The following is a 27,366-nucleotide window of genomic DNA, read 5'->3' on the forward strand; positions in this document are numbered from 1 at the left end:
ACAAGTATTGTGTTTCCAATCAATACAATTATAGCATGGATAATAAACGATTATCATGAACTAAGAAATATAATAATAACTAATTTATTATTGCCTCTAGGGCATATTTCCAACACTAAGTACTAACACCCTCCGAGTGTGCACTACGCGTCACACTCGGAGACTCAGATGTGATCAAGAATCATCTAAGTAATATCTTCCTTCGAGTGCGCACTACGCGTTGCACTCAGAGACTTAGCTGTGATCAAGAATCACCTAAGTACTAACATCCTCCGAGTGTGCACTACGCGTCACACTCGGGGACTTAGCTGTGATCAAGAATCACCTAAGTATTAATCTTCTCCGAGTACGCACTAAGCGTTGCACTCAAAACAGTATTCAAACAAAAGACTAAATGTTTTCATTCCGATTCCAAAAGCCTAGAAACGATAGCTGACTCGGTGCGGATCAAGCTTACCCGCACCGATTTAAAAGTCTGACAGCCAACAGAAGTGGCCAGAGTATCTTACAGGTAAACACTCGGCATACCGAGAATAAAGTTTTATTACGCGTCAGCTGGGCCGGCGCGAGGACTCGAGGGCTCCACAAAAGTGTCCAAGTCGATTCCATCAGCGATGCGGGTAGCAGTCTCAAGGAACGTCTCCATGAAGTCTTCGAATCGAAGCTTCTTCGTGTTGGCGACCTTCAATGTCTTCAGCTTATCTTCCCGCACCTCCTTGCAATGGACTCGGAGCAAGGACAGCGCAACATCAGCACCGCAACGCGCTGCCGATTTCTTCCACGATTGCACTCGTCTCGGAATCTCCTCTAGTCGCGCCATCAGGGTCTCCATCTCCTCCCGCGACTCGTCTTCTGGCCAAAGTTCCTTGTCAATTCGGCCGACGGCTTCTCTCAGTCGGCCGATGAAAGGACTCACTTTGCCTACGCGGATATGCGCCCGGAGCATATCCCGGTTGGCGTCCTCGCCGAGTGGCACATTGTCCTTAATGGACCGCTCCACAGCCGCCGCTTCAGCTTCAGCGTCACCGCAAAAGTCTGCAACAAACGGGCAAGCAGACAATAAAAACCGAGTGTACAACACACGGTACAAGCACTCGGCAAAACATAAGACTTACCAGCCAGACGAGTCATCATCTGCACAGCCCAGTCATTGACATACTTCTCCTGAGCTATACATCGTCTGTTCCGAACGGCCATCTGATTGTGCAGCTCAGTCCTCTGTTTCTTCAGTCTCTCCACCTCCTCTATCAACACCTTGTTCGCCTCCCGAGCCTCCTCTAGGGACTTCTCTCGTCCCTCCAGAGCATCCTTCATGTCGGCCATGGCGAGCATAGCAGCATCAAGTTCACCAGCGACCTGGTTCCTCTCCGCCCTCAGGGCCTCATAGGCCGTTCCCATTTCACAAGTTTTCTGCCACCAAGAAACAAAGGGTAATCAGCAAGTTTATCAGTTCACAGTCTAAGTTCTTCAGACCCCTGCCGACGCAAGCAGTCGACAGCGGTCTCGGGGACTACACCCAGTGGGTTCACTAAGAGTGACCCCACTGGCATGCACCTCAAGAAGGCCTGCCCTATTGAGATGCATGTTTTCACCTACGCCTCAGAGGCCAATACTACCCGACCTGCGTGCAACTTACTCTCGGAGACTCTTACCGCAAGAGCGCTCCGACTGCAACAAGTACTCGCACTCGAAAATCCTGTCTACGGACACAACCAAACTAAAGGCAAAATGTATAAAGACAACTGTCGGTGCAAGCACTCGACAGAAGTCTCGGAGACTACACCCACTGGGTTCACTCGGAGTGAACCCATTGCAAAAAAAAACAACACCACCCAGTGGGTTACAGGAGGAAAGTAAGTACTTACTAGACTACTTATTCGGATATCATCGCCCAGCTCCAAGCTCCGCTGGTACAAGGCCGCAACGGAGTCATAAGCCCTCTTGGCTTCTCCAGCCATGAGCTCCGCCTGCACCATGGCCCCCTTGGCCGCTCCCACCTGCTCCTCCGGAAGGCGCCGGATGCTGAATTCAGCACCTGACCAACCGGGAATCGTCGGAGGTTCTTGGGGCATCCCAAGGTCCGCCTGAGTCGGCTCCTCCCCCACCGGCACCGGTTCAGTCGGTGGAGGCGCTTCAGTCGGTGGAACGTCGGCGGCAAGGGTCGCAGCAGGAGGAGCAGCCTCGGGGAGAGGCTCCAGGACAGGCTCCACGGCAGGGTCGACTCTCCCCTGGTCGTCCTCGTCCAGGCGAATCGCCCCTGACAAGCCGAATGACATGACGTCTCAGAAAAAGAAAGAATGGCGCAGTCCGCGGGGATAAAACACCTGACTCTCCTGCAACACACCTGGCTGGGACGAAACGACGTTGTCCGTGTCCATGGGGTCGTCCCCTTGGCGGGCCGGAGAGGTTGCAGAGGTGGCGACCCTGTCGAGTGAAATCCATTCGACTTATAAAGCAGGAGTTCACTCGGATAACAGAAAGAGCCGAAACTTAGATTCACTTACGTGGAGGTGACGGGGATAGCAACCCTCATTCGCGGCAGAGCCTTCCGAGGTTTGGGCCCACTCGGCTTGGGCGCCCTGGAAGACTGGCCTGCGGGCTCAGCGGCGGCGTCCCTGGCCCTCTTGGTGCCTCGAACACTCGGGACCGCCGGAGCGGCAGGCGGGGCACTCGACGACGCAGGAGGAGCTGAAGGGACGGCGGGCTCGTGTCGGCGCTTGCTCCGATGCTCTGGCCGAGGAGGTGGCGAGTCTTGCTCTTCATCCTCTTCCTCTTCCTCGCTGTCCTCCTCCTCCGACTCCCCACTGTCGGAGACATATTCAGCGCTCTCCACGCTGCCCTCCTGACTGCCTTCCTCCTCTTCCTCCTCCGGACTCCCGTTCGAGACGGGGGAGAACCAGTTGGTCCACGCCTGCATGAAGTTCAGTCACAAACATTAGGCATCACACGAAGATATAAGTAAGCGACTGGAATTAAGACAGTTCAATGCACTCGGCTAATGCCACTCACCTGATTCGGTGGAGGGTGGACCGCGCTGTAAGGCTTCACTCGGCGAGCTCCTTTGGGGTTCTCACAGGGGCCCGTGATTTGGAGCACCCACGAGGTCACCCTCTTCTCGGGTACGCCCACCACGTTGGTCCGAGTGGAATCCTGGGGCCCTGTGTAGTGCCACATAGCATGGTCGCGAGCCTGCAGCGGCTGGATCCGCCGACCAAGGAAGACTTCCAGCAGGTCTATACCGGTGACCCCCCTCCTGACGACATCCACGAGTGCCTCAACCAAAGGCTGGATGTCATTCTTCTCGGCCTTCGAGAGCGCGAGCTGCTTAGGCGGGGCGGGCCGATCTAGACTAAACGGAGGCAGCCCAGTCGACGCATTTGGACAGGCGATGTCCTGGCAGTAGAACCACGTCGACTGCCAGTTCCTAACCGACTCACTCAACTGGAGAGCAGGATAGCTGCTCCGACTCTTCTTCTCGAATCCTAAACCTCCGCAGAGCTGGAGGAGGTGAGTCTTATCGTCCGACTGACTAAAACGTTTGATAGTTTGGGATCGGGCAGAGAAGATGTGTTTGAACAAACCCCAATGGGGGGGCAACCAATGAAGCACTCGCACAGAACGATAAAGGCAGAAAGATGGGCGATGGCATTCGGAGGGAAGTGATGAAGTTGAGCACCGAAGTGATTCATGATGCCTTTAAAGAAGGGATGCGGGGGCAAAGAAAAACCTCTGTGAACATGGCTGAGGAGCAGGACGCGCTCCCCCTCCCGAGGCGCCGGCTCGACCTCGTCGTCCGCCGGCAGCCTCCAGGACTTATGCACGAGCATTCCGTGCTCCACCAGCTCCAGCAGATCTCCCTCCGTCACCGTGGAGGGGAGGAAGTCTCCTTGGATCCACCCCGCCGGCAGCGGCCGCTGCCGCCGTTGAGCAGGCGCCGCCGCCTTGTTCTTCTTCTTCCTCGCCTCCATCTTGCTGGTCTGACCCTTGGTCATGGAGGCGGCGGCGAACCCTCGAGAGGGAGGAGAAGGAAGGAGTGTAGGAGCGCAAGGGGTGGCGCAGAGGACGGAGCAGGCGAGAGCGAAAGATTCGGCGAGCGTAACGGAGGAGTCTCGTCGCCCAGAGTTAAATAGAGCGCCGACTGGGTCGCTCGCGAATGGGCCCTAAATCTTATCCGCCCGACCGGCCGCGGCGATATCAGTGGAGGAGTTGAAGGCGCGAGAATCGAGGCGTCGGGCGCTACTCGAGCGCGCTGGCGTCATCCCCGCTGAGCGAGCGGAACCCGAAATTTGAGATCCCGGAAAATCCGCTGCTGTCAGTTGACCGGTCGCGTCGAAAGATGCCGCAGAAACACTCGGTTCCCGACAGTCTGTTTCGCAAGCACTTCCACTCGGATCGCTGGTCAGGAAAGATAAAATGGATAGAGGCAAGCAACGCCCAAGCCAAACCTAGTCCAGTCGGATCTGGACCTCAAGCACCGCTTCGGCGTTTCAACCCCAATCCATTCGGGGACTAATGATGGGGTCATAGTCCTAGGGTAGGGACATAGGCCTGCCGTACATGTCCTACCCAAGGACTACCTCACACAAAGGACAAGACCCTAAGTCTGCCCCGACTGAATTAAGGAGTCCCCATCATCCAGTCGGTAACAGACCCTGAATCATCCAGTCGGAGATTAGCATTCGGAGGACACCAAGCTAACCGACTGGGTACACTCGGTACATCGTAACCTCTCCGGAAGGAAACTGCCGTACGTTTTCGGGTGCATTTATTAGCATTTAGAGCATACGTTACTTGTAACGTACGCATTCAATCGTCACTACTCCACCCGTGAATCAGAACCGTTGTGGAGGGCAGCGCACTCTATATAAGCCGCCCTCCCCCACTGATAAAAGGGTTAGCAAATCATTGTACTCCATATTACACTCGGTAACAAGCTCCGAGAGCACTGAGACGTAGGGTTGTTACCTCCACCGCAGAGGGGCCTGAACTTATACAACCTCGCCGTAGCTAGGACTCTGCCCATCTCATTCGTATCCTACACATCTACTGTCAGGCTTATACCCACGATAACTGGTTTTTGAAAGAAGCTATGGGCGACCAGAGCACCGGGGAAGATGAAAATTACTCTGTGGCGCTTCGCACACAACTGTCTTCCGAGTGGACAACAGTTGGCTAGGAGGAACATTCCTGCTTCCCAGGTCTGTGTAGACTGCTCAGTTGATGAAGATGTGGAGCATGCGATGTTGCGCTGCCCTTTTGCGAGAGAGGTTTGGAAATTTTTCTGCAGTACCTTCGATTTCCACATGCAGCGCAAACACTTTAATGCCCCAAAGTATTGGTTGGCTAACTTCTTGGAGCGCCACAATAGACTATGTGCAACAATGCTAGCTGTGATCTTTTGGCATTTGTGGGATACTCGTAACAAGATTAGGGAGGAGGGCGGCTCGATCAACCCCTCCTCGGTTGCTGGGAAGATTTAGGCGTATGTCGAGCTTATTCGAGAACACCTCCTGAAATCTTTCACTGTCGTGAGACTAACTTGGCAGTTTCCTGGTCTCCGCCACCGACAAGATATTTGCAGCTGAATGTGGACGCTGCTATTTTCTCTGTGTAAGGCAGGATGGGTGTGGGCTTGGTGCTTCATGATCACCGCGACATTTTTATTGTTGCGTTGGGTGACAGTCTCCCTGACGTCCCTATATCCTATGAACCAAAGGATGCCTTATCGTTGTCACGCATTAACCCGTGAGGAGAAGGCTACACATCGCTACAAATCCTACGAAACATGCACTTGTTCTTAAACTTCTAATCCATCCACCACGGAAGTCTCGCAGTCCATCACGGAAGATTCCCATACCGAAGATAAACATCTCCACCCTACACATTTGCACGTGCCGCGGTGTCGGTTCTTCCAATCCAAACATCCAACTTAGTACCACGACAGCCAGTCGGCTCTAGCGTGCAGGGACGGCTAAACTAAAGCGCGGGTCGGTTTGTTTAAACCCGAGCGCCCCGGGAATTTCGTCGCGAGGGTGGGGGGGCCGGACGAGGTTGGTTTGGACGGACGGACGGACCACGAGAAGTCGCACTCGGCCGGCGCGGATAAGCCGACGACGGGTGGGAATCATGCACGCACGCACCTGCACCGCACTGCGCACCGAATCCATCAGTCATCGATTCGCAAATTTTTCTATGGAGAAAAATAAATAAATACAGTACTAGGAGTAGATAGTAGGCTCGTACGCCGCACAGTCCGCCACGTGAGCCCACCGGGCCCGGCCGGTCTCGCGCATTCAAACCCTTGCTAAAGTCTCGGCCCTCCTCCCTTGCAACGTACTCAATGAATGGGTTGGTGGCCCGCCGCACGGCAGCACGGCCGCGTTTTGGGCAGCACTGCTTGCACTCCAACGTATTTTTGCCCATACGTACGAAGGCGAGACAATAAAAATGATGACGGGCCATCACGCAAAAATCGTTCTCTACAGGCGCTCATAAGTGTATAGTAAAAATTAAATGGAATGAAATATAGATATAATAAAAAAAATCAATTTTTTTTGCGGGATAAAGAAAACTTATGTTCAATCCTATTATATGATGCTCTTGAGTACGTGACAGTCAGGGGCGTACCCAGACCGAAAATTACCCAATATCTGCATAAAAGAACACATGCCCACATATCAAACAATTCAATGATCTATGAGCACACTAATTTGACAAGCAAGTGCAAATTGGACCCGGTGTCACTAACACCGGCTAGCTCAACATAGCTCCGTCCCTATTGACAATCTTCTATGACCTCCCCGCGAAAGCTCTTAGGGGGGCGGCAAGCAAAAAATGTTCTCGAGTGAAACAAAATATGGAAGAACCAAACATTTCTTGTGAAACATTTTTTTCTTTCCTTTGTTTTTGAGACAGGAGACGACATCACTCAGCCTCGACCTACCACTCCGTCGCAATTTTTAGGAAAACATAGATCCACGTGTCTGATTTGTGTTCATGTGGGTTTTAAAATCTTCGTTGACGGGATAATGTGACCGACATGAATAATGGTTACTTGGCTTTCTCCATGTCAATGGCCTTCCTCCAAGGGGTGCCCATCGAGTCGAAGGATGGTGCCAAACACGAGAAATTCGCTCCATGTCTTTAGCATTTTTTTCACAACAATTTCGTCCTGCAAATGAGATGACCTATGTATTTTTGTTCTGTAGTTCATACAACGAGGCCTGGCCACATACTATTTTGTCACGGAATTTTCCCCCGCCAACACACACATAGGGTGATGGAGTTGACATTATCGTCCGACCCTCCTTGGTGCTAGTTTTCCCATGACGGCGATCTTTTCATATTGCGATTGTTGGTGTCTTTTGATCTTTGTCGATGACCCATGGCCGATTTTTTTTATAAATTTATGGGTTTCGACATTGTTGCTCTAGTAAGATGGCGCACCAATGGTGTGTGCTCACGGAACGTCACCTGTGGATGCAGAAGGATAACTTCTAAAAAGACTTCGAGTAATTTAGTCAATTTAATTTTATATAAATTTCAATTTTTCTAAGAAAAGGATTTGAAAGGAGTGCGCAACAAAGGATGGGTCCAATTCTTTCTTGACTGCTACTCATTTGGCACGAGGCCAGAATATCACTCACACTTAATTATTTTTATGCGACAAATTGACAAGTAGCTACATAAAGTAGTGTAGTAGTAGTATATTTGCAGCAATCACGACCGGAACTATGAAAGTTTTGAATTACATGTAGAATTCCTGGACTTCTCCAGTTAGGTCGACGTACTCTACTTAAGGGCCTCTTGATTCGCGGGATTTTAAAATCAAGATAGTTGAAAAAAAAAGGATCCCATGGGATTTTGAGTTGTTTGATTGCATCATAAGAAAATGAATGATTTAGCCAGAAATTTGAGTGAATGTTAGAAATCCTATGTAACGTAGGAGTACAAGGAAATCCTTAGAAAAAACTCTTTAGGATTCAATCTTATGAATCAAACTACCAACATAGCAAAAAATCATAAATATTCTAATCCTTCAACATTTCCATATTAATCCTTTGAATCAAATCAAAGGAGCCATAAGGCCTTATACAGTGTTGGGTGCCTAGGCACAAGTGTTTAAAAGCATCTTCACGCGTTAAACAAGCGTCGCGTTAAAAAATTAGTTATTTTTACGCCCGCGCTATCACTCCGGACGCTCCAGCGAAGTCGCAAAAAACGCGCGCGCGACATAACCAGTTCAACGCGGGGGCGAAAACGCCATCGCGCGCCGTTTATTTGTTGGGTCCGCTCCCGCACGGTGCATACTCGAGCGCCCGCTCACAACTCCACCTACCCATCCAGCCGCAGCGCCGCCGCCGCCCGCGCCTCCCAATTTCTTCCGAGATCGTTCCGACGCTTCCCCGGCCTATCCCCTGCGCCGCCGCTGCTTCCTCCGTCTCTCTTTAGTCACCGCCGCCCCTCGCGTGCGGCAGTCGTCCGAAGAACAGCACCCGGCCGTCCACTACCGCTCGACGCCCGCAAGGTGTTCAGCAAAACGCCGGCAAGGTATGTATTGGATTCAACTACACATTTTTTACATGAATTTGATGCATGTTGTTTGTAGTTTTTTAAAGCTTAGTTTAAATTAAACATTGTAGATGAGTTCCTCATATGATTCTTTCGAAGAAGAATTTGATATGGAAGAGGAGGAGGATCTTGCAATGATTCTTGCTATTGTGGAGAGAGCTTTTGGGATTATGGGAGAGAGTTTTTGAGATTTTGCAAGCCCAATTTGCTATTGTGAGAGGACCGGCTAGATTTTGGGATCAAAAGATGCTTTGGCACATCATGTATGCTTGTGTGATCATGCACAACATGATCATCGAGATTTAGACTACTCTTAGTATGAGCTCTTGGGACATCCCGTGCGAGTGCGGCGGAGGGCTGAAAGGGTGGTCCGTTTTGTTGCCTCTTATCATGTCATTTGGCGTCCCGAAACACATATTGATCTTCACAAGGATCTCATCTAGGAATGGTGGGCATGGAATGCCTGACAAAGAGCATTATGATTTCTGCATTTGATGTTGTATTGTTAAACTATTTGTTGTATTAAAAGATAAACTATTTGTTTGAGTTGTAACGAAATTGAACTATTTTTGTTGATTTATTTTGTTTGTGTTTGATTTTCTTTGCTTGTGTTTTGAGCGACAGCGCGTTGCATTTTAACGCGTCTGTTGGAGCTACGCGCACTGCATTTTATAGTGGCCGTTGGAGTCGGCGTTGACCGCCGCGTCAAAGCAGACGAACGGCGCGCCGCAAACTGATTTTTAACGCATTGCATGTTGGGCGGCTATTGGAGATGCTTTAAGGAGAGAGAATAGCTCGTGGCGAAAAAAAGAAATGGTCTCGCAATGCAGAGTGCTCAGCATAGATGTTTAAGGGGGTGTTTGTTTTCAGGGATTTTTTGGTGTAGGGACTAAAAAAATCTTTTTTAGTCTCATGTGAAAAAAACATGAGGGACTTTTAGGGACTAAAATGGGGTATTTGAGACTAAAGGAAGAAGCCCCCTATGGGAGGGTCTTTTTGAGACTTTTTTGATACTTTTCCCAATAGTGCCCCTAATTTTAGCATGTCATTTAATAACTTCTACTATATTACTAAGGATAACATGTTCTTTTTGCATGTTATTTAATGACCTTTAGTTCCTCTTTAGTCCATGAAAACAAACGGATAGGAGTAGGGATTTTTTAGTTGGGACTAAAAAAGTTTTCGGACTTCTGAAACAAACAGGGCCTAAATTGCTTTATTAATGTTCATGTAGCACCTAGCTTGACACATGCGTTGCATCTAGCCTAGCTTGGCAACTGCTACTTTCAAAGCTGGGATGGACGTGTAGGGAGCAGTTATGTTAGTCCTCTCCCAATGCATTGGTGTTTAGATAGGGTGCTATGTATATAGAAATCTTAGCAACTAGTCTTCTCAATGCATAAGTGCTTAACTTTTGTTGGTAAGCTTTTCTTATGAAATTCTTTAATAATTAAACTTTTTCATGCATTGGTTGATACTTTTTTACATGTTCACGCGTTTAGCACTTTTTTTTATAGGATCACCATAATGCTCTCTCTTCTCTTTAATTGCTTTACCACGTTATTGTTTTGTCTATGTGGCACCCTTAGCATCGATGCACTCAGAAGGGCCTATGCAACCACGGCTGGCACCGAGAGCAAAACTTTGCTTCTGCCTCCTCTCCCTGAGCACCGGTGGAGTCTAATCTCAAAGAAAAAACCGGGTTTTTTTCTCTCTAGCACCTGCCTATGCACCTGCCATTGTACACGGCCTAAAAGAGGTGGTGGCTTCGGCGGGGCGGCCAGCGGATTCAGTGCGATTTCCCGGTGGCTCTTATTCAAACATGTTCGCACTAGTTTATCAACCCATCCTCATTCTCCCCTGTAACTTTGAGTGGGGAGCAATGATGCGTGCGGTGGAAGATTTTCTCAACAGCCGTTGGCCTCGCTTTTCATCTCAGCCATCAAGTGTTTCCATACATGTATTCGGACACCGGAAGTACATAAGAACTAGACATCGAGCCCACACAAGGCAAAAGCCCTGTACAATGATGTTATTTTAGGAATGTGACATAGAATAAATGATGAGGTGGAGGCAAGGCCGGTCCTAAGATTTCGATGGCCCAGGGCCAAATAAAAACTTGAGACCCTTTGATAAAAATATGAAAATACGATTCAATGCATGTATGATATATGAAATGTCTCTTAGTTATTATCAAGCTTACCCTAATTTCTTGATATGTAAATAACCATAGTAAAAACAAGTTTCTCGTCTACACTAGCATTATATAGGACATGAATTAAATAGAAGATCATGGTCACATATTTTGTTATCATGTCTCCTGTAGGATTATTTTCTTCTAGACTGATTAATTTGTTTCTCCGCAGCAGCGATTATCACCGACCTGTCGTGGATGAAGTGTTTGTTCTCTTATACACTAGTATAAATGGATCCATTATGTGATTCTATCAATGCATGCATATGTTTTCTCTTATCACCATCAGATGCATACTCTTCTAGACGACATGACGATGCTGAATACAAGTAAATACTTGAAGATTAGCACAAAAGTTACAGATCAATCCAATAAAATCTATATCAAATAACCCTAAAATTTGTCAAGTATCATGGCAAAACCAGTACCTTCTCTGAAATCGGTATCACGCTTCTCAACGTTGCGGTGTGGAAATTAACGATTGCGCAAGTCCGTCTTTCTAGCCAGCAGAGTAGCAATGCTACACTTCTAACTCGGCGGTGGCGATCAGGCGTGCCGCGAATCAAACAACAACCTTTGTCGGCCGGAGAGACGATCCCCGCCTGATCGTCAGATATGCATCAACGCAGCCATGACAGATCCAATCTCCAAATCGCGTAAAAGACAAAAAACCTGTTTCCGTTGTATTTTCTGCTTTGGTCTGTTGTGCCGCCTAGAGTTCAATAGATCTATCAAGGTAAGTAATCGTGTGCATCGATGCTGTCATTAAGTTTCCCTTTTTTCTATGGCCGATATCTCCGTTAATTAAGTACGTACGTAACTGAACTCCATCCATCCAATCGTCAACCGATTTTTTGTAGTCTCGTTTGCTTATCTGAACGTGTCTAACCTGAGCGAGGCCCAGGCAATACGTATCTCCTCCTGGTGGGGCCCCGGGGCAGCCACCCATCCCCCCCCCCCCCCCCTCTGGACCGGTCCCGGGAGGAGGAGAAAGAACTAAAAAAAAGGCACCCCCCTCAGGACCGGCCCCGGGAGAAGGAGAAAGAACTAAAAAAAAGGCTTTGCCTTCTTTTATTTAAGAGAAGACAAGAGGTGATCTTCTATCGTAATATGTCTCATCATGTTTTTAGAAATAACTAAATATAGAAGATAAGACTAAGATATGATCCATTATAGACTCTCTTTTTTATCATCTCTAAATTACAAAAAATTTAAAATAAGACTATCTTATTAACCATTGTACATGTTCTAATTAGGTTGAATCGTACTACTACTGCTCCCGAGTCCCGACCCATGCATAATTGTTGCCTGCGTGCATTGCCCACTACGCGGTCACGAGGAGGATGGGTCGGGGGCTCAATAATGCACGTCACACCAACGCGAAGTCGCTCAAAAATGGAGAGCGCATCCCGTTATGCGCATCCAGCTCCCCCAAGTTCCAAACTGCCGGAGTCGTCGGCTAGCCAAACGCGACAGCACCGCTGAACTGAATGTTGCCGCTCCCACGAAACCAACCCTTTTTTCCACACGACACACGCAAGATGAAGATGGCTGGGCTACTGGAGAACAGCACCATGTGCTCGGCGCTCCGGCCATGAATACTTGTGATTCCTTCCTTGCAAGCAGTCAAAAGAACCTCACGCCTCTTGCCCATTTCAGTGTCCATCCACACGTCACATCCCTGGCTATGCACCACCACTGCCCTGTATCCGTATCCGTATACGAATGGAATAAATTATAAGTCGATGGCTGGCACTGCAGGCTTTTCTCCCCGCTGATTCCGTGCGGCGGTACGCTGGAGCTGGCCGGCGGCACCAACCAAGAGCAGAATGGTCAAGGCGGGCCGAGGAAAATAGTACTCCCTCCGTTTCTAAATATAAGTCTTTTAAAAAAATTCACTAGGAGTCTACATACAAAGCAAAATAAATGAATCTAAACTTTAAAATATGTCTATATACATCTGTATATAGTATACTAGTGGAATCTTTAGAAAGACTTAGAGCGGAGGGAGTATTAACCGGGACGGGAAAGCAAGGAGCAGGATAGGCTCACGGCACGCCGGGAAGAAGAAAGGGAGCCGGGCGCCGGCCAGGGGCGCGCTCTCTGTGCCGGATCATGCCCATGTGGGCGCCGGAGGAATGATAGGTGTTACGGTAAAGCGCGGCACTTGGCTTGGTTATCACTCACTCCAAGGCTGCAATGATTAGCTAGCTCTAGGACGGCTTGCTTGCTTATTTGGTTGGTTGCTTAGAGCAAGTATAATAGAGCTGAATCAGCTGGTTATATAATATATTTTTGTTTAGTTAGAGGATAGAGAAAAAGAGAGAGAAGGTAAGCGGGCTCTTAGCTAAGAATCAGCTTTAGCACGTGCTTCTAGGCATTTTATGAGTATGAAAGGTGGACCATATAGTAAAAAAGTAGTACACATTTGGAATGAACTATTGTACATGATAACTATAAGATGAGCTATAGATGACATGACAATGACTTATAACCAGCAGTTGGCTATACTATTGTACTTGCTCTTAACATAACACGGTGCGTCAGTCAATCGGTGGCAACAGGAGGAGTCACGGCCGGGCCAGGTATATTTGGAGCGGCGTGCCAACTGCTTCTTTTCTTTTCCGCGCCCCCCCCTTCCCTCCCTCCCTTGAACTACGTACTCCACGGTAAAGAGAGAAGGCTGCACAGTCGTGGTAGATCATGGCGGAAAGATGGGTACGGCCTCCACCCTGGCTGCTGCTTTTGTATTCTCACTCTCTTTCAGTATTCTGTGAATGTCTCTCGCGCGCGCTCGGTCTCACTCTGATGACTGACTGACGAGTCGCCGTGGTGTTGTGGCGGTGGTGGTGCGTGTGACCGCCGGCCGGCCTGCCTACTCTTTCCCGTTTGGTCACTTGCTTCTTGTCCTCTCCGATGGATGGATCTTGTTTTCTTTCTTTCTTTCTTTCTTAAAAGACGATACGCATCATGTCACAACTTTGGTCTATATCCAATAAGCACCGTGTCAGAGGCAGGCCTCCGCCCATCATCAGGTTCTTCATGTACTCATTAACTAACCAGACCCTGATATCAACTACAGAAGACCATGCGTATTTGCAGACAAAAACACACACACACGCCGTTTCGAAAAAAACGCGCGCGCGCACACACACACAAACAAACTGATAAGGCTACTGACAGACAACGTCTTACGTACTACGTAGGTTGCAGTAACGTGATGGGCGGTCGGCCGACGTTGCTATCACAGTATCACCGGTTCCGTGGTTCGCTCGCGAGATGACGAGTGACGCGGACGGACGGGGTGATGCACCGCAGCCGTGCAATAACAATCCAGCTAACGGATTTCGGTTTACCCACCGGAAGAGATGGAGCGGATGATTTGGCAGCTCACGCTGCCCGAAAGCATGCACGCTAGTCGCTAGGTGGTGTGTGGTGTGGTGTGGTGTGCCGCATAGGGAGTTAGGCACGGGGTGGTTGCTGCCGTGATGCAACTGCATGTTACTCTTTTGGCCATGTTTGAGAGGACGCCATAGGTTTGGCAAACCAAAAAAAAAAAAGACATGAGAGTGGACACGATAGGAGCGACTACCGAGGACAACTCATCTCTGGAGCACAAAGTAGTGTTAACTCATTCGGAGATTTCCCTTCGGTTAAAGACATGCACGGTGTTTGTTCCAACTGACGCTGCTCGGTGCAGTAAAACATTCTTCCCTGTTCTAATACCTTGTAATGATAAGAATCATCAATCCGGGTGTTTGGTCTAGTGGTATGATTCTCGCTTCGGGTGCGAGAGGTCGCGAGTTCGATTCTCGCAACACCCCACTCAAATATATTTTTATTAAAGCTTTTCGAGTCGATCTCTGCAGTCTTTGGCAAATATAGCCTTCTCCCATGGCCCAGGCCCAAGCAATCCTGTGTCAGTGTTTTCCTTCGGCTTTTTGTGCGGCCTGTTGGCCTAGTATCGCTATCTCAGGATCAGGATCGTTCCGTTTACGGCAACATTGATGTGGCTGGACCAAAAGTTGATTTCCACGCCATCCTGCTCCACAACAAACCAGCAACATGATCTTCACCGTTCCGAGGATCCCTTGTACTCCCTCCGTTCCTAAATATAAGTCTTTTAAACGATTTTACTAAGGGTCTACATACGAAGCAAAATGATTGAATCTATATTCTAAAGTATATCTATATACATCCGTATGTAGTTCATTAGTAAAATCTCTAAAAAGATTTATATTTAGAAACGGAGGGAGTACTTACTAGCGCCGAGGTAGCGCGCGACGCGCCCGTGCTCGAGTCCGTCTGTATTATATTGAAATAATCAAGAAAACAACATGTATTACATTAAAAAATAAAATAAAAAGAAGAACACGAATTTTATCTTTACCCTGTGATCTGTGTGAGCACGACACAAACATTAAATAATTTAACGAAATAAGTAAACTGGCTGGCCTATTAAACAAATTCGTAAGCACATATTTCCCCCTTTCGAAAGTAAAAAAAAAATGTAATGTGCATGGTAATAATATGTATTTGAATTCATTCTCATATGACATGTTTGATCAACAGTGAGAACGAATGAGAGTGTTGCCAATGTGTAGATCCTATGGTAGGGAAATATTTGTTGTCCAGTTTATATATCTTTTTCACCTACATTTTATATCTAGTTCCTAGTCGACACTCTTTCACTTTCTCTCAAACATGGTTTTATGCAGTAAAATTCAAATTTAAAGTTTTGTAAGTAATTTGAACATTAAATTTGACGTGGTGTAAAAATGGATAGTAATCGGTGAAAGCGTATTTTAGTGCACTTTATGTGAATGTATAATCTGTTAATTAATAGGACGTTCAACCCGCTTTTTAAACCGTGGTATAGGATAAGATGTATATTCATACTTCAGGAAGTTTTGGCGGCTCATTAACTTGTTCTACAATAGTTTTTTTAGCATGACTACCTTCTACGGATGATCAATTGTGTTGTATTTTTTTCTTTCTTTTTGAACAGGTCAAAGAATATAATAAGGAGTGGAGTGAAGAGGTTGGTCGAGTGACCATTTTTATTTTCATGTTGCCACTTTTCATTGGCTGCTTATGGACTGCCGTGATGGGGCGCGTCATAGAGGTGGCTTCATTAACCGCATTGTGGTTAAAGCAAGCTTCAGTAACCGCATTGTGGTTGAAGCCTTGATTTGGTTGGCCATGGGGAAGGAGAAGGTGAGGTAGACGATGACAACAACACTGGTTATTCTCCTTGCGTAGGTGAACCCACCGAGGAAGGAGTCTTTTTTTAGGGTTTTTCTCATGTCATTTCTTCTGGATTATTGTTCACTTGAATGCATAATGTTGATTGATTATTTTTATTGTCCTAGTTAATTCAGGTGTGTAGCTCCGGGTTACAATTCGGTTACTGTTTCGATATATGGTCCGGGTGGGTTAATATTTTCGATCTATTCAGGGGTTGGTTCGTTGCGCTGGTTTTATTGTTCGGGTTATTCAAGTTTGTTGTTTCAGTTTATTTGGCCATTGTTGCGGTTATCAATTCTGGGTTTATTCGGATAGTGATCTGATTTTCGGTCGGGTAACTATTAGTGCACTATTCATTGATGTTGTGGTGTAAAGATGGACATCAATTGATAAAGAATTTTTTTCCCACGTGTTACTGTTCTTGTAAATATATTATACCGGTTTACTGTTGTGTCTCGACAACATCATCATCGGAAAGGGTCGGGAGACGATCGTGACGGCTCTGCATCGGTATGCCAACAAAGAGGAATAATGCGTAAAAGTAAAAAATAAATAAATCATAATCCTCTATATAAGGACGCGAGGGCGAAGGAGGGGGAGAGAAATGTTGTGTAAAAAAAATCTCAGCTTTTTATAACGGCATTTTTTCATGTGAGAGCACTGTTCAAACGAAGGGTACTGTTCATGTGTAAAAAACTATTCGCCCGTTAATCGCTGTACACGTGGCGTTGTTCACGTGCAGGTACTATTCGCCAACACCGTTCGTATTGGACACGTAATTGAATAGTAAACTTCCAAAAGAAGTCAAAAAAGGAGAAAAAGCAAATGCTTGCCACTTTAGCATAACTTGGGGTTGGTTCGTTGCGCTGGTTTTATTGTTCGGGTTATTCAAGTTTGTTGTTTCAGTTTATTTGACGATTGTTGCGGTTAGCAATTCTGGGTTTATTCGGATACTGATCTGATTTTTGTTCGGGTAACTATTAGTGCACTATTCATTGATGTGTAAAAACTGTTCACGGGTAACTATTAGTGCACTATTCATTGATGTGTAAAAACTGTTCACCTACTTTAGTATAGTCCTCTATATAAGGACGCGAGGGCGAAGGAGGGGGACAGAAATAATGTGTAAAAAGAATCCCAGTTTTTAACGGCATTTTTTCCCCTGTGAAAGCACTGTTCAAACGAAGGGTACTATTCATGTGTGAAAAAACTGTTCACCCACTTTAGTATAGTGACTTACTACGGAGGATATATTCGTTGCCTGAATTATCTTCTTAGTGCCAGAAGCAACCATGGCTGTGACTTTCAGCTGACCATTTCAGGCCAACTGGCCGTTTTTTTCTTTCACATCAACATCTCTTATACGGGCGGAAAATGAACCATGTAAAAAGACTATATGAACTCCACCGGTGAGCAATTCAACGTTTCAAACAACAACACAGAGCTCGCTTAGGGCGCCAGTTTGGTGTTCTGAAATGTCAGATGTACATCATCCTCGCAAAAACTGGCTCACGGGGCGAAAATTCAATCTATACACATGAATACTGTGGAAGTCTGAAAGCACACTGTTCAACTATTAAAATCAAACACCTATAACCTATGTTCCTCCTCAAAACCCCTAGAAAATATGCGGGACTTTGCTCGCTAGAACACGCTCGCGCCTTTCGACGTAAGCATGTGGGAACCATCCTGCTTTTCCCTTGCATTCACCTTCGGCCCAGCCGTTGCTTGATATCTGAGTTCAGTTCGGACAAGACAGCGTCAGATTTAGCCACAAGACGGTATGTGCAGCTTCTAGGACCACGGATGGAGAACATTATTAACTTGGGAGAAGCATATAAACAACATCGATATGAAAAGTACTATTTACCTTTCGGACGATAACGATGTCACCAACTGATAAGTTTAGCTCAAACTCACTCTCAGCCTTGAAGGAATCGAGGGCCTGCATCATAATAAAGAGTACAAAAGCGCATTTAATGAGCTTCCAAGATATGATCAACTTCGTTTTTTTATGGAGCAACTTCGTGTACATCCAACATGCTATCTTTACAATGGAAATATGTCGCACCTCTCCCAGGAACAAATCGACAGAGTTGACTGCCTGATCAGCAGAAGTGGAGGCAAACATGCCATTAACTTCGTCATATGATGGTGGTGGCGGTGACGTATAACTTTCTGCTGCAGGGGGTGGAGGCGCTTCGATTTTTTGGCGCTCAGATACCATCTAGCAATTAAAATAGTCATTAAATTCATGCATGCAGCGTTTCCACATGCTTCACATCGCACACTGTGTGATGTGTCTATTGAAAACTAAGATATAAATTCGAGAAAACATAACAAATGCTGGAATCTCATACTTCTTCTTCCAAATGGTCAAGGATCTCCAGGACTTTCTGATGATAAGTTCTCTCGGCCTCAACCTTCGGGCCAGGCACGAATGTCAGTGACCGCATAATTTTCTGATGAGAAGTGCATAAGAAAATGTTGCATTAACTGGCACAGTTGATGGTTACCATTGCTATGAGGCGTTGTAATGTTAATCTTTGCTGCTGCCCCTCTACGGCGGCCATAGCTGAAACAGCTTCCTTTCCTAATCCCACCATGTTTGACTTCAGTTCTTCAAGTTTATACTCGGCTGCTTCCAACTTTGATATCACGTCGCTATTCCCAGCAGATTCTCTTACTCTGCTTTGACGCCTTGAAACTTCAACGACCTATGAAGGGCAAAAGTAAGTAAGATAAATACTGTTGTTGATACGAAAGAAATGATGTACCAAGAGAGCACATAATTACTTATAATAGTTCAAATTCAGAATGACTCGATTAAATTATATGATCTGACATTGTGACAAAATGATGCATGAAGTTCTTAAATGCGCAGAAGCTTATTAGAACTGCTGATACTAAGTATTTAATTGGGCCTTGAACAGTATGAACCGGCAAATTAGCATTGATATTGTTTCTTTGGAAATAACTCCGCCTATGCTGTCTCAGCATAGCCGGTCCCAAGCCCGGGTAAAGGAGGAGGGTTGTGATAGGCGTGGCGAGCCAACGTGAAAAACCCAGCCACTCTTATGGAGATGAAACCCAAAGGAAACTCGTTGGGGCGTAACCCTCTTAGCGACGCGCCACATCGGAACCCGGGTGTGGTGTCAAATGGGCAAGGGCCGGGCCGTCACCCCCTTGGTGGCGCGCCGTATCTTGATCTGGATACGGTGATAAGTGAGAAAGGGTCGGGTCGCTGCATCCTTAGTGGCGCGCTGCACCGACGCCCCGGTGTAGTGAAAAATGAGCAAGGGTCTTCGCATTTGACTCGACGAGTGCGGAGGGTAAGGAAGTTAGCCGAGCCTAGGAGGATACGCTTAGGTAGCTGGAACGTAGGGTCCCTGACGGGTAAGTTACGAGAGCTAGTTGATACGGCGGTGAGGAGGCGTGTTGATGTCCTATGTGTCCAAGAGACCAAATGGAAGGGACAAAAGGCGAAGGAGGTGGAGGATACCGGCTTCAAGTTGTGGTACACGGGGACAACTTCAAACAAGAATGGAGTAGGCATCTTGGTCAACAAGAGCCTTAGGGATGGAGTTGTGGACGTTAAGAGGCAAGGGGACCGGATGATCCTTGTCAAGCTGGTAGTTGGGGACTTAGTCCTCAATGTTATCAGCGCATATGCCCCGCAAGTAGGCCACGATGAGAGCACCAAGAGGGAGTTCTGGGAAGGCCTGGAGGACTTGGTTAGGAGGGTACCTATTGGTGAGAAGCTCTTCATAGGAGGAGACCTCAATGGCCATGTGGGTACATCTAACACAGGTTTTGAAAGGGTGCATGGGGGCTTTGGCTATGGCATCAGGAACCAAGAAGGAGAAGATGTCCTGAGCTTCGCTCTAGCCTACGACATGGTTGTAGCTAACACCCTCTTTAGGAAGAGAGAATCCCATCTAGTGACGTTCAGTAGTGGTCTACACTCTAGCCAGATTGATTTTGTCCTCTCTAGAAGAGAAGACAGACGCGCTTGCATTGATTGTAAAGCGATACCTGGAGAGAGTGTTGTCCCTCAACATAAGCTTGTGGTTGCTGACTTCCGCTTTAGGATTCGTGTCCAACGGGATAAGCGCGCCAAAGTCGCTAGAACGAAGTGGTGGAAGCTCAAGGGGGAGGCATCCCAGGCTTTCAGGGAGAGGGTCATTAAGGAGGGCCCTTGGGAGGAAGGAGGCGATGCAAACTTGATGTGGACGAGTATGGCGACCTTCTTGCGGAAGGTCGCTGTAAAGGAGTTTGGGGTGACCAAGGGAAGTAGAAGGGAAGCTAAGGACACCTGGTGGTGGAACGATGAGGTCCAGAAGGTTATTAGGGAGAAGAAGGACTGTTTCAGATGCCTATATCTGGACAGGAGTGCAGCTAACATGGAGAAGTATAAGGTGGCGAAGAAGGCAGCAAAGCGGGCGGTGAGTGAAGCGAGAGGTCGGGCGTATGAGGACCTCTACCAACGTTTAAACACTAAGGAAGGTGAAAAGGACATCTATAAGATGGCCAAGATTAGGGAGAGGAAGACGAGGGATGTCGGCGAAGTCAAATGCATCAAGGACGGAGATGATCAGCTTCTTGTGAAGGATGCGGCGATCAAGCGTAGATGGCGGGAGTACTTTGACAACCTTTACAATGGAGAGGTTGATAGCTCTACCATTGAGCTAGACGACTCCTTTGATGATACCAGCATGTGCTTTGTGCGACGTATCCAGGAGTGTGAGGTTAAGGAGGCGTTAAAAAGGATGGAAGTAGGCAAAGCGATGGGTCCTGATGGTATCCCCATCGAGGTGTGGAGAGGCCTTGGAGACATAGCGATAGTATGGCTAACTAAGCTTTTCAACCTCATTTTTCGGTCATACAAGATGCCCGAAGAATGGAGGCGGGGTATTTTAGTACCAATCTTTAAGAACAAGGGGGATGTTCAAAGTTGTACTAATTACCGCGGAATCAAGCTGATGAGCCATACTATGAAGCTACGGGAGAGAGTCATTGAACACCGCTTAAGAAGGTTAACAAGCGTGACCAAAAACCAATTTGGTTTCATGCCTGGGGGGTCTACCATGGAAGCCATCTTCTTGGTACGACAGCTGATGGAGAGATACAGGGAGCAAAAGAAGGACCTTCATATGGTGTTCATTGATTTGGAGAAGGCCTATGATAAGATACCTCGGAATGTCATGTGGTGGGCCTTGGAGAAACACAAAGTCCCAATAAAGTACATTACCCTCATCAAGGATATGTATGATAATGTTGTGACAAGTGTTCGAACAAGTGATGGCGACACCGATGACTTTCCGATTAGAATAGGGCTACACCAAGGGTCAGCTTTGAGCCCTTATCTTTTTGATTTGGTGATGGATGAGGTCACAAGGGATATACAAGGAGATATCCCATGGTGTATGCTCTTTGCGGATGATGTGGTGCTAGTCGATGATAGCCGAACGGGGGTTAATAGAAAGTTAGAGTTATGGAGCCGGACTCTAGAATCGAAAGGTTTTAGGCTTAGTATAACTAAAACTGAATACATGAGGTGCAGTTTTAGTGCTACTAGGCACGAGGATGGAGAGGTTAGCCTTGGTGGGCAGGTGGTACCGGAGAGAGACACATTTCGATATTTGGGGTCCATGTTGCAGAAGGATGGCGATATCGATGAAGACGTGGGCCACCGAATCAAGGCTGGGTGGATGAAGTGGCGCCAAGCTTCTGGCGTACTCTGTGACAAGAGAGTGCCACAAAAGCTAAAAGGGGACAGCTATCCGACCTGCGATGTTGTATGGCGCGGAGTGTTGGCCAACCAAGAGACGACATATCCAACGGTTAGGTGTAGCAGAGATGCGCATGTTGAGATGGATATGTGGCCACACAAGGAAGGATCGGGTACGGAATGACGATATACGAGAGAGACTTGGGGTAGCACCGATTGAAGAGAAGCTGGTCCAACATCGTCTCAGATGGTTTGGACATATTCAACGGAGGCCATCGGAAGCGCCGATGCATAGCGGACGGATAAAGCGTGCTGAGAATGTTAAGAGGGGTCGTGGTAGACCAAACTTGACATGGGAGGAGTCTGTTAAGAGAGACCTAAAGGTTTGGAATATCGACAAAGACTTAGCCATGGACAGGGGTGCGTGGAAGTTAGCTATCCACGTTCCAGAGCCATGACTTGGTTTCGAGATCTTATGGGTTTCAACTCTAGCCTACCCCAACTTGTTTGGGACTGAAAGGCTTGGTTGTTGTTGTTGTTGTTGTTGATTGTTTCTTTGGAAATGATTACAATTAACAGTTCAAGTGATGGAAACCACCTTCAGATGAGAGGCTGAATTGATCTGTCCATATACACAGTAATAGTGTGATGGTTCCTCTACACAAAAATAACAAATGTGCAGTTGAGAAGCAAAGCCAGTTCAGAGTCCAGCTATATCCGTCATTTTACTCTACACATATGATGTTCTCGACTGTGCGTCTATGATACTTGCAATATAAGGAGCACATGACAGTAGAAGCATAAACTGAGCATGCTATTATAGTGTGGAGTTCTGGACCATGTAGCTTATGTGGATCGTGAACGAGTGTTATCGTCAACTTCCAAATAACTACAAGGGGATATTCCGGAATTATTTCTAACATCAAGAATACAATTTCATCATTGCATAAGATGTACTAATATGTGAGCAAGGATTTTCACCTGAGCATCAGCTTCTTGCCTTATTCTGTCATATCTCTGGGCTAGATGTCTAGCATCCTCTAGAGGGGCACCCATTACCATTGCCCGTAGAGGCTCTGCCACCTAGAATTCGGTAATTAATTACACAATGTATCAAACATATTATACCCTGGTTACACGCTTACATGTAAGAATATTAAAATAAATCAGTTCAGTTATACTCCAAACAATATACAATCTATAAGAAAGTAAATATCCATATAGACATTTAAGGGGTTATGCATTTCTAAATATATACATGAGTTATGAATATGAGTGAAGTTATAGTAAAACTCAGTGCACTGGAAGTCATCAGTCAGGAGGATCTTGTCATAAGGTAAAACGTAAATCCAGCACTTGGAAAACACACCTGAGTACCAAATGCTTTCAGCATGTTCCCGCGTTCCTTTTCTATCAGTGAACGCGCCTTTCCATAGTATGTAGCAGCTCTGGACAAAGTATTACCACTTGTACATGTGTTTTCACTGCCATATTTCTGGCTGTCATCAGACAATTTGTTTCCTGAAAATTTAGATTAGATGTAAGTACACAATTAATAATATAACAAACCATTGATTAACAATGAAGATCAAAATTACTCCCCTGAGCTAATAGAAAATGATATACAGTTGGAGGAGCATACCTATCTCAATCTGCTTAGATCCTGTCACTATGTAGCCCTCCACACCCCGAACAACGTCCCTTTGAAAATGCTGGCAAAAGATGCCAATGTTTTAATCCAAAGGAATCAATGTAGACAGAAAAGAGATGATGAAATTGTGTTACTCATACTTTGGCAGCACGAGTTGATAAGTAAAGTTTTTCCAATCTCTGATGTAATTTAACTTCTGACTCGTCTGTGAATGCATTATCAGAATTTCCACCAGCCCCAAACTGCTTAAACACACCCTGCAACAGTACATATATGTCAGAATATTAGTTTACTCATACGAAAATAGAAAAGTTTGATGTTTTGACGCCACTAGCAGGGGTATATTAAAAAAAAATTGAAGTAGATATCATGTACTATGTGTGGCCAGCTATAGCTCAGTAATCTCTACTCAGTATAAAGGTTACAGCCAAGTAATTCCAGTTTTGCAATGCGTGAGAGGTAGACTTGAAAATGGGGTGCTGTTGAATTTCTGCTTCACTTGGCAAAGAACAAGCATGAGTAGAAAAATACTAGTATGTGCAATTACAATATTGCAAATTATAAGTTCATTTCATTTTGTGCACGTGCTGTTTGATGTAGCCCTACCCAATAACTTCACCTTTCTTCTATCAATGAAAAGATACGCAAGCTCTTGCTTATCCGCGGAAAAAAGAAATTCACTTCAGAATCTTGAGACCGCCTTTACTCAGCTGATAGTTCTTACTATAAATTCTTGAACAGACATCCATACTATGTACTCCCTCCGTTCGAAAGTGCAGTGTTTTTTGAACTAAAACCACGAAACTTATTTCCGAACAGAGGGAGTAGTAAAGAAAAGATTTTGTAAAGGGCTAGAATCTTAACGGTAAACCACCTTCTGCATTTTCAGACAAAATAGTTATCTCGAAGGCAAACATAATCATGATAAGTGTTTGTTGGCTTCTAAGTTCTGACTTATAATACCATCAACCTGAGTGCTCCTAAGGCAATGTAACACGTTTATTACAGCCAATCATCCTACGCCTGTGCAAGATAGATGCAAAGCAATCATATTGGTAACTACTCCCTCCGTTCCTAAATACAAATTCTTCTAGATATTTCAATATAGACTACATATGGATCAAAATGGGGGGATCTACATTCTAAATATAAACGGAGGGAGTAGGTGTTAGTCTAAATAGTGTACTGGGACAGGTCACCCTTTGCTGAGCAAGGTCCCTCGCTGTGTATTATTCTCCGTAAGTGCCAGATCTCCCTTGCGCTGCTGTCATGGGTGGAGACCTAAAAAAACGCCTTCGGGTTTCTTCCTCCAAGGGTCGAGTTTTTTTGCGTGTATCGGGGCAGATTGTGTTTATGGGCTTATGGCAGTTCTATATTTATGATTCATGAGCAATCCTTTTATCAGAAACCTACATACGCATCCTTCAAACCAAATTTCTATTCTTTTTTTGCTGTAAAACACTCAGTTAGTTTAGAAACAAATAGCCAATTCGATCACCTCAATCTCTACTTGAGGATCACAACTTCCCCCACTTCTGAACTACTCTACGATCAAGCGGAGTAAATTGCCAACCCTCTTATCTCTATCTATCCATTTCTCCGGTCTCCGGCACCAATACAGCCCGCTAAGGTCAACGGCCTCTCTAGACATACTCCAAACAAATCAGACGCCGAGCCAATTACAGGCACAACACCATCACCAAACCGCTACTGTGCATGCGCGCCCAACCGAGCTGCTCGGGGCACTCCACCCAGATCGATCGAGAAAAAACTGCGAGCGGCGGTCGAGCGAGACGGGGCCTGACCTGGCGGGCGACCTGCTCCTTGAGCCTGGAGGCCTGCTTCCACAGCGCCTCCATGGCCCGGGTTCGCGGGCGGCGGCGCGGCAGACGGAGGGGAAGGGGGGGTCGGGGAGGGCGGCCGGACCCAAGGGGTCGCGCGGCGGGGGGAGGCGGCGAACGGAACGGGCGACGACGCTTTGGTCTCCCCTCCTTTTACTTTGGGTTTTCTGACCGGGCGAGGCCGCCTGCGGCTTCCTTCCTCGGAGGATGTTTTGGTGGTGGTTGGCCTCGTCGCGGTCGCGGTCGCGGCCTTCCCCCGCTGGAACCGCGTCGCCGACGCCCCGGGAACAATAAACGGCGCGGTCGCCCCGGGCCCGCATGGTGGTGGGTGTAGGGCCAGCGGGGAGGGCGTGATGGTTCGTTCGGCCGAGGAGCACGCCCCCGTAGGCCGGCCGTGTGTATCATGCCAACCACCTGTCGGCGCGAGCAATCTGAATTATTTCTTTGGAAGAATCTTTTTCATTGTTTGACCTATTCATCAAATATCGTGGCGGTATAAGAGATATACTCCTATCTCTCACTAATCTTCCCTAATAATAAAGCATGTAGTGCTTCTTCCATACGTCGTCGGTCATTTTGTAGAAACATCCCTTGCTTTTCCGGTATTTAACCCGCAGTATGTTTTTAAGTTATAAAAAATCGTTTCGCTCATTTACATAAACCCCCCTCCCCGGCTTGTCCATTCCCGTCCTGAGAGAGAGAGGACGCAGGACGCCAACGTTGACTTTGTCGGGGGAGGGGTCGGCGAGGAAGGCCTCGGTGACGCCGAGGAAGGGGTCCTTGGGCGCCGACTCGACGTGGCCGTGGAGATACGCCATGGCCCGTGCCGGGAGCATGGGCGGGGCCCCGCGCCGCCGGATAGCGGAGGCCGCGCGGCGGTAAAGCGCCATGGCGGATCCGGCTTGAGGGGTAGGCGGTGGGCTTCTTGGCCGGTCGGTCGGTCGCCGGAGCAGGGGAGGGGAGGGGAGTGGTGAAAGGAAATATGTGTTTGTGTGTGTGTGTGGAAGCTCGCGGGAGATTCGGCAGGGGGAGGAGATCGCGTGGTACGCGGACGGCGAGACTGTCGTGCGCAGCGAGCATAATCCCAACATCGCTTATGCCTACGGTATGTAAAGCCGAGTGATTGATGGTGAGACTCACTAAATTTGAAGTGTTGGAGGATGAGTGGATTGTTTGAGGGCCCGAAGTAGTATAATAATAAAGCAAATACGGGTTCTGGTCGTCCGTCGTGGCATTTTTGCGAAAACACCCTTTCGTTTCTTCTAAATCAACATGTAGTCCTTTGCCGTCCTTTATTAAGTTGAAAAACTTTTCACTTTTACAGAATCACCCCTCCTTGCACGATGGGCTTGAGCACGGCGTACTCGCGGGAGCTTCGGGCGCAGGTCGTCGGCGCCTCGTGCCGACGGTGTCGAGGCAGAAGGAAGTCGGTGCTCCGCCGCCCCTCCCTCCCCTCCCCCTCCTCCTCCTCCGGACCGCCCCTCCTCCTCCTCCTCCCCTCGCTGATGCGAGAATGGGCCTGCGCGCCGCCCCTCCCCCTCCTCCCCTCGTCGAGGATAGCGCGGCGGCTTCACTCCGGCCGCCCCTCCTCCTTCCCTCCCTGATGCGAGATTGCGCTGGCGCCTCCGTGCCACTCCTGTTGGAATTATGCCCTAGAGGCAATAATAAATGTATAGTTATTATTATAATTCCTGTATCAAGATAATAGTTTATTATCCATGCTATAATTGTATTGAATGAAGACTCATTTACATGTGTGGATACATAGACAAAACACCGTCCCTAGCATGCCTCTAGTTGGCTAGCCAGTTGATCAATGATAGTCAGTGTCTTCTGATTATGAACAAGGTGTTGTTGCTTGATAACTGGATCACGTCATTGGGAGAATCACGTGATGGACTAGACCCAAACTAATAGACGTAGCATGTTGATCGTGTCATTTTGTTGCTACTGTTTTCTGCGTGTCAAGTATTTATTCCTATGACCATGAGATCATATAACTCACTGACACCGGAGGAATGCTTTGTGTGTATCAAACGTCGCAACGTAACTGGGTGACTATAAAGATGCTCTACAGGTATCTCCGAAGGTGTTAGTTGAGTTAGTATGGATCAAGACTGGGATTTGTCAC

At 47.1% G+C, this 27,366-nt stretch overlaps 1 protein-coding gene and 1 non-coding gene across 2 annotated transcripts; one reads left to right on the top strand and one right to left on the bottom strand.

Moving 5' to 3' along the window:
* Positions 1–14,517: 14,517 nt before the first annotated feature.
* Positions 14,518–14,589, top strand: TRNAP-CGG. The gene has a single exon. It is a non-coding gene; the product is annotated as a tRNA-Pro (tRNA).
* Positions 14,590–17,436: 2,847 nt separating this feature from the next.
* On the bottom strand, positions 17,437–25,488 carry LOC123427377 (SH3 domain-containing protein 2-like). Its single transcript, XM_045111402.1, has 10 exons — positions 25,200–25,488; positions 23,535–23,651; positions 23,386–23,455; positions 23,113–23,264; positions 22,725–22,826; positions 18,529–18,729; positions 18,373–18,435; positions 18,084–18,239; positions 17,883–17,957; positions 17,437–17,747 (listed from the first exon to the last, which is right to left on the bottom strand). Exons 1-10 carry the CDS (start codon positions 25,251–25,253, stop codon positions 17,631–17,633), a joined length of 1,107 nt encoding a protein of 368 aa, XP_044967337.1. The 5' UTR covers positions 25,254–25,488; the 3' UTR covers positions 17,437–17,630.
* Positions 25,489–27,366: the final 1,878 nt, after the last annotated feature.

Source organism: Hordeum vulgare, chromosome 2H, assembly GCF_904849725.1.
Source record: "Hordeum vulgare subsp. vulgare chromosome 2H, MorexV3_pseudomolecules_assembly, whole genome shotgun sequence".
Classification (NCBI taxonomy): domain Eukaryota; kingdom Viridiplantae; phylum Streptophyta; class Magnoliopsida; order Poales; family Poaceae; genus Hordeum; species Hordeum vulgare.

What these genes read in the sequence shown, in the direction of transcription:
- LOC123427377 (XM_045111402.1), bottom strand. Translation starts at nt 25,253, where the DNA reads ATGGAGGCGCTGTGGAAGCAGGCCTCCAGGCTCAAGGAGCAGGTCGCC. An exon ending in TACAACGCCTCATAGCAATG is followed by an intron (nt 18,436 to 18,528) that starts GTAACCATCAAC and finishes CCTGGCCCGAAG; the next exon opens with GTTGAGGCCGAGAGAACTTA. An exon ending in TTGACCATTTGGAAGAAGAA is followed by an intron (nt 18,240 to 18,372) that starts GTATGAGATTCC and finishes TTTAATTGCTAG; the next exon opens with ATGGTATCTGAGCGCCAAAA.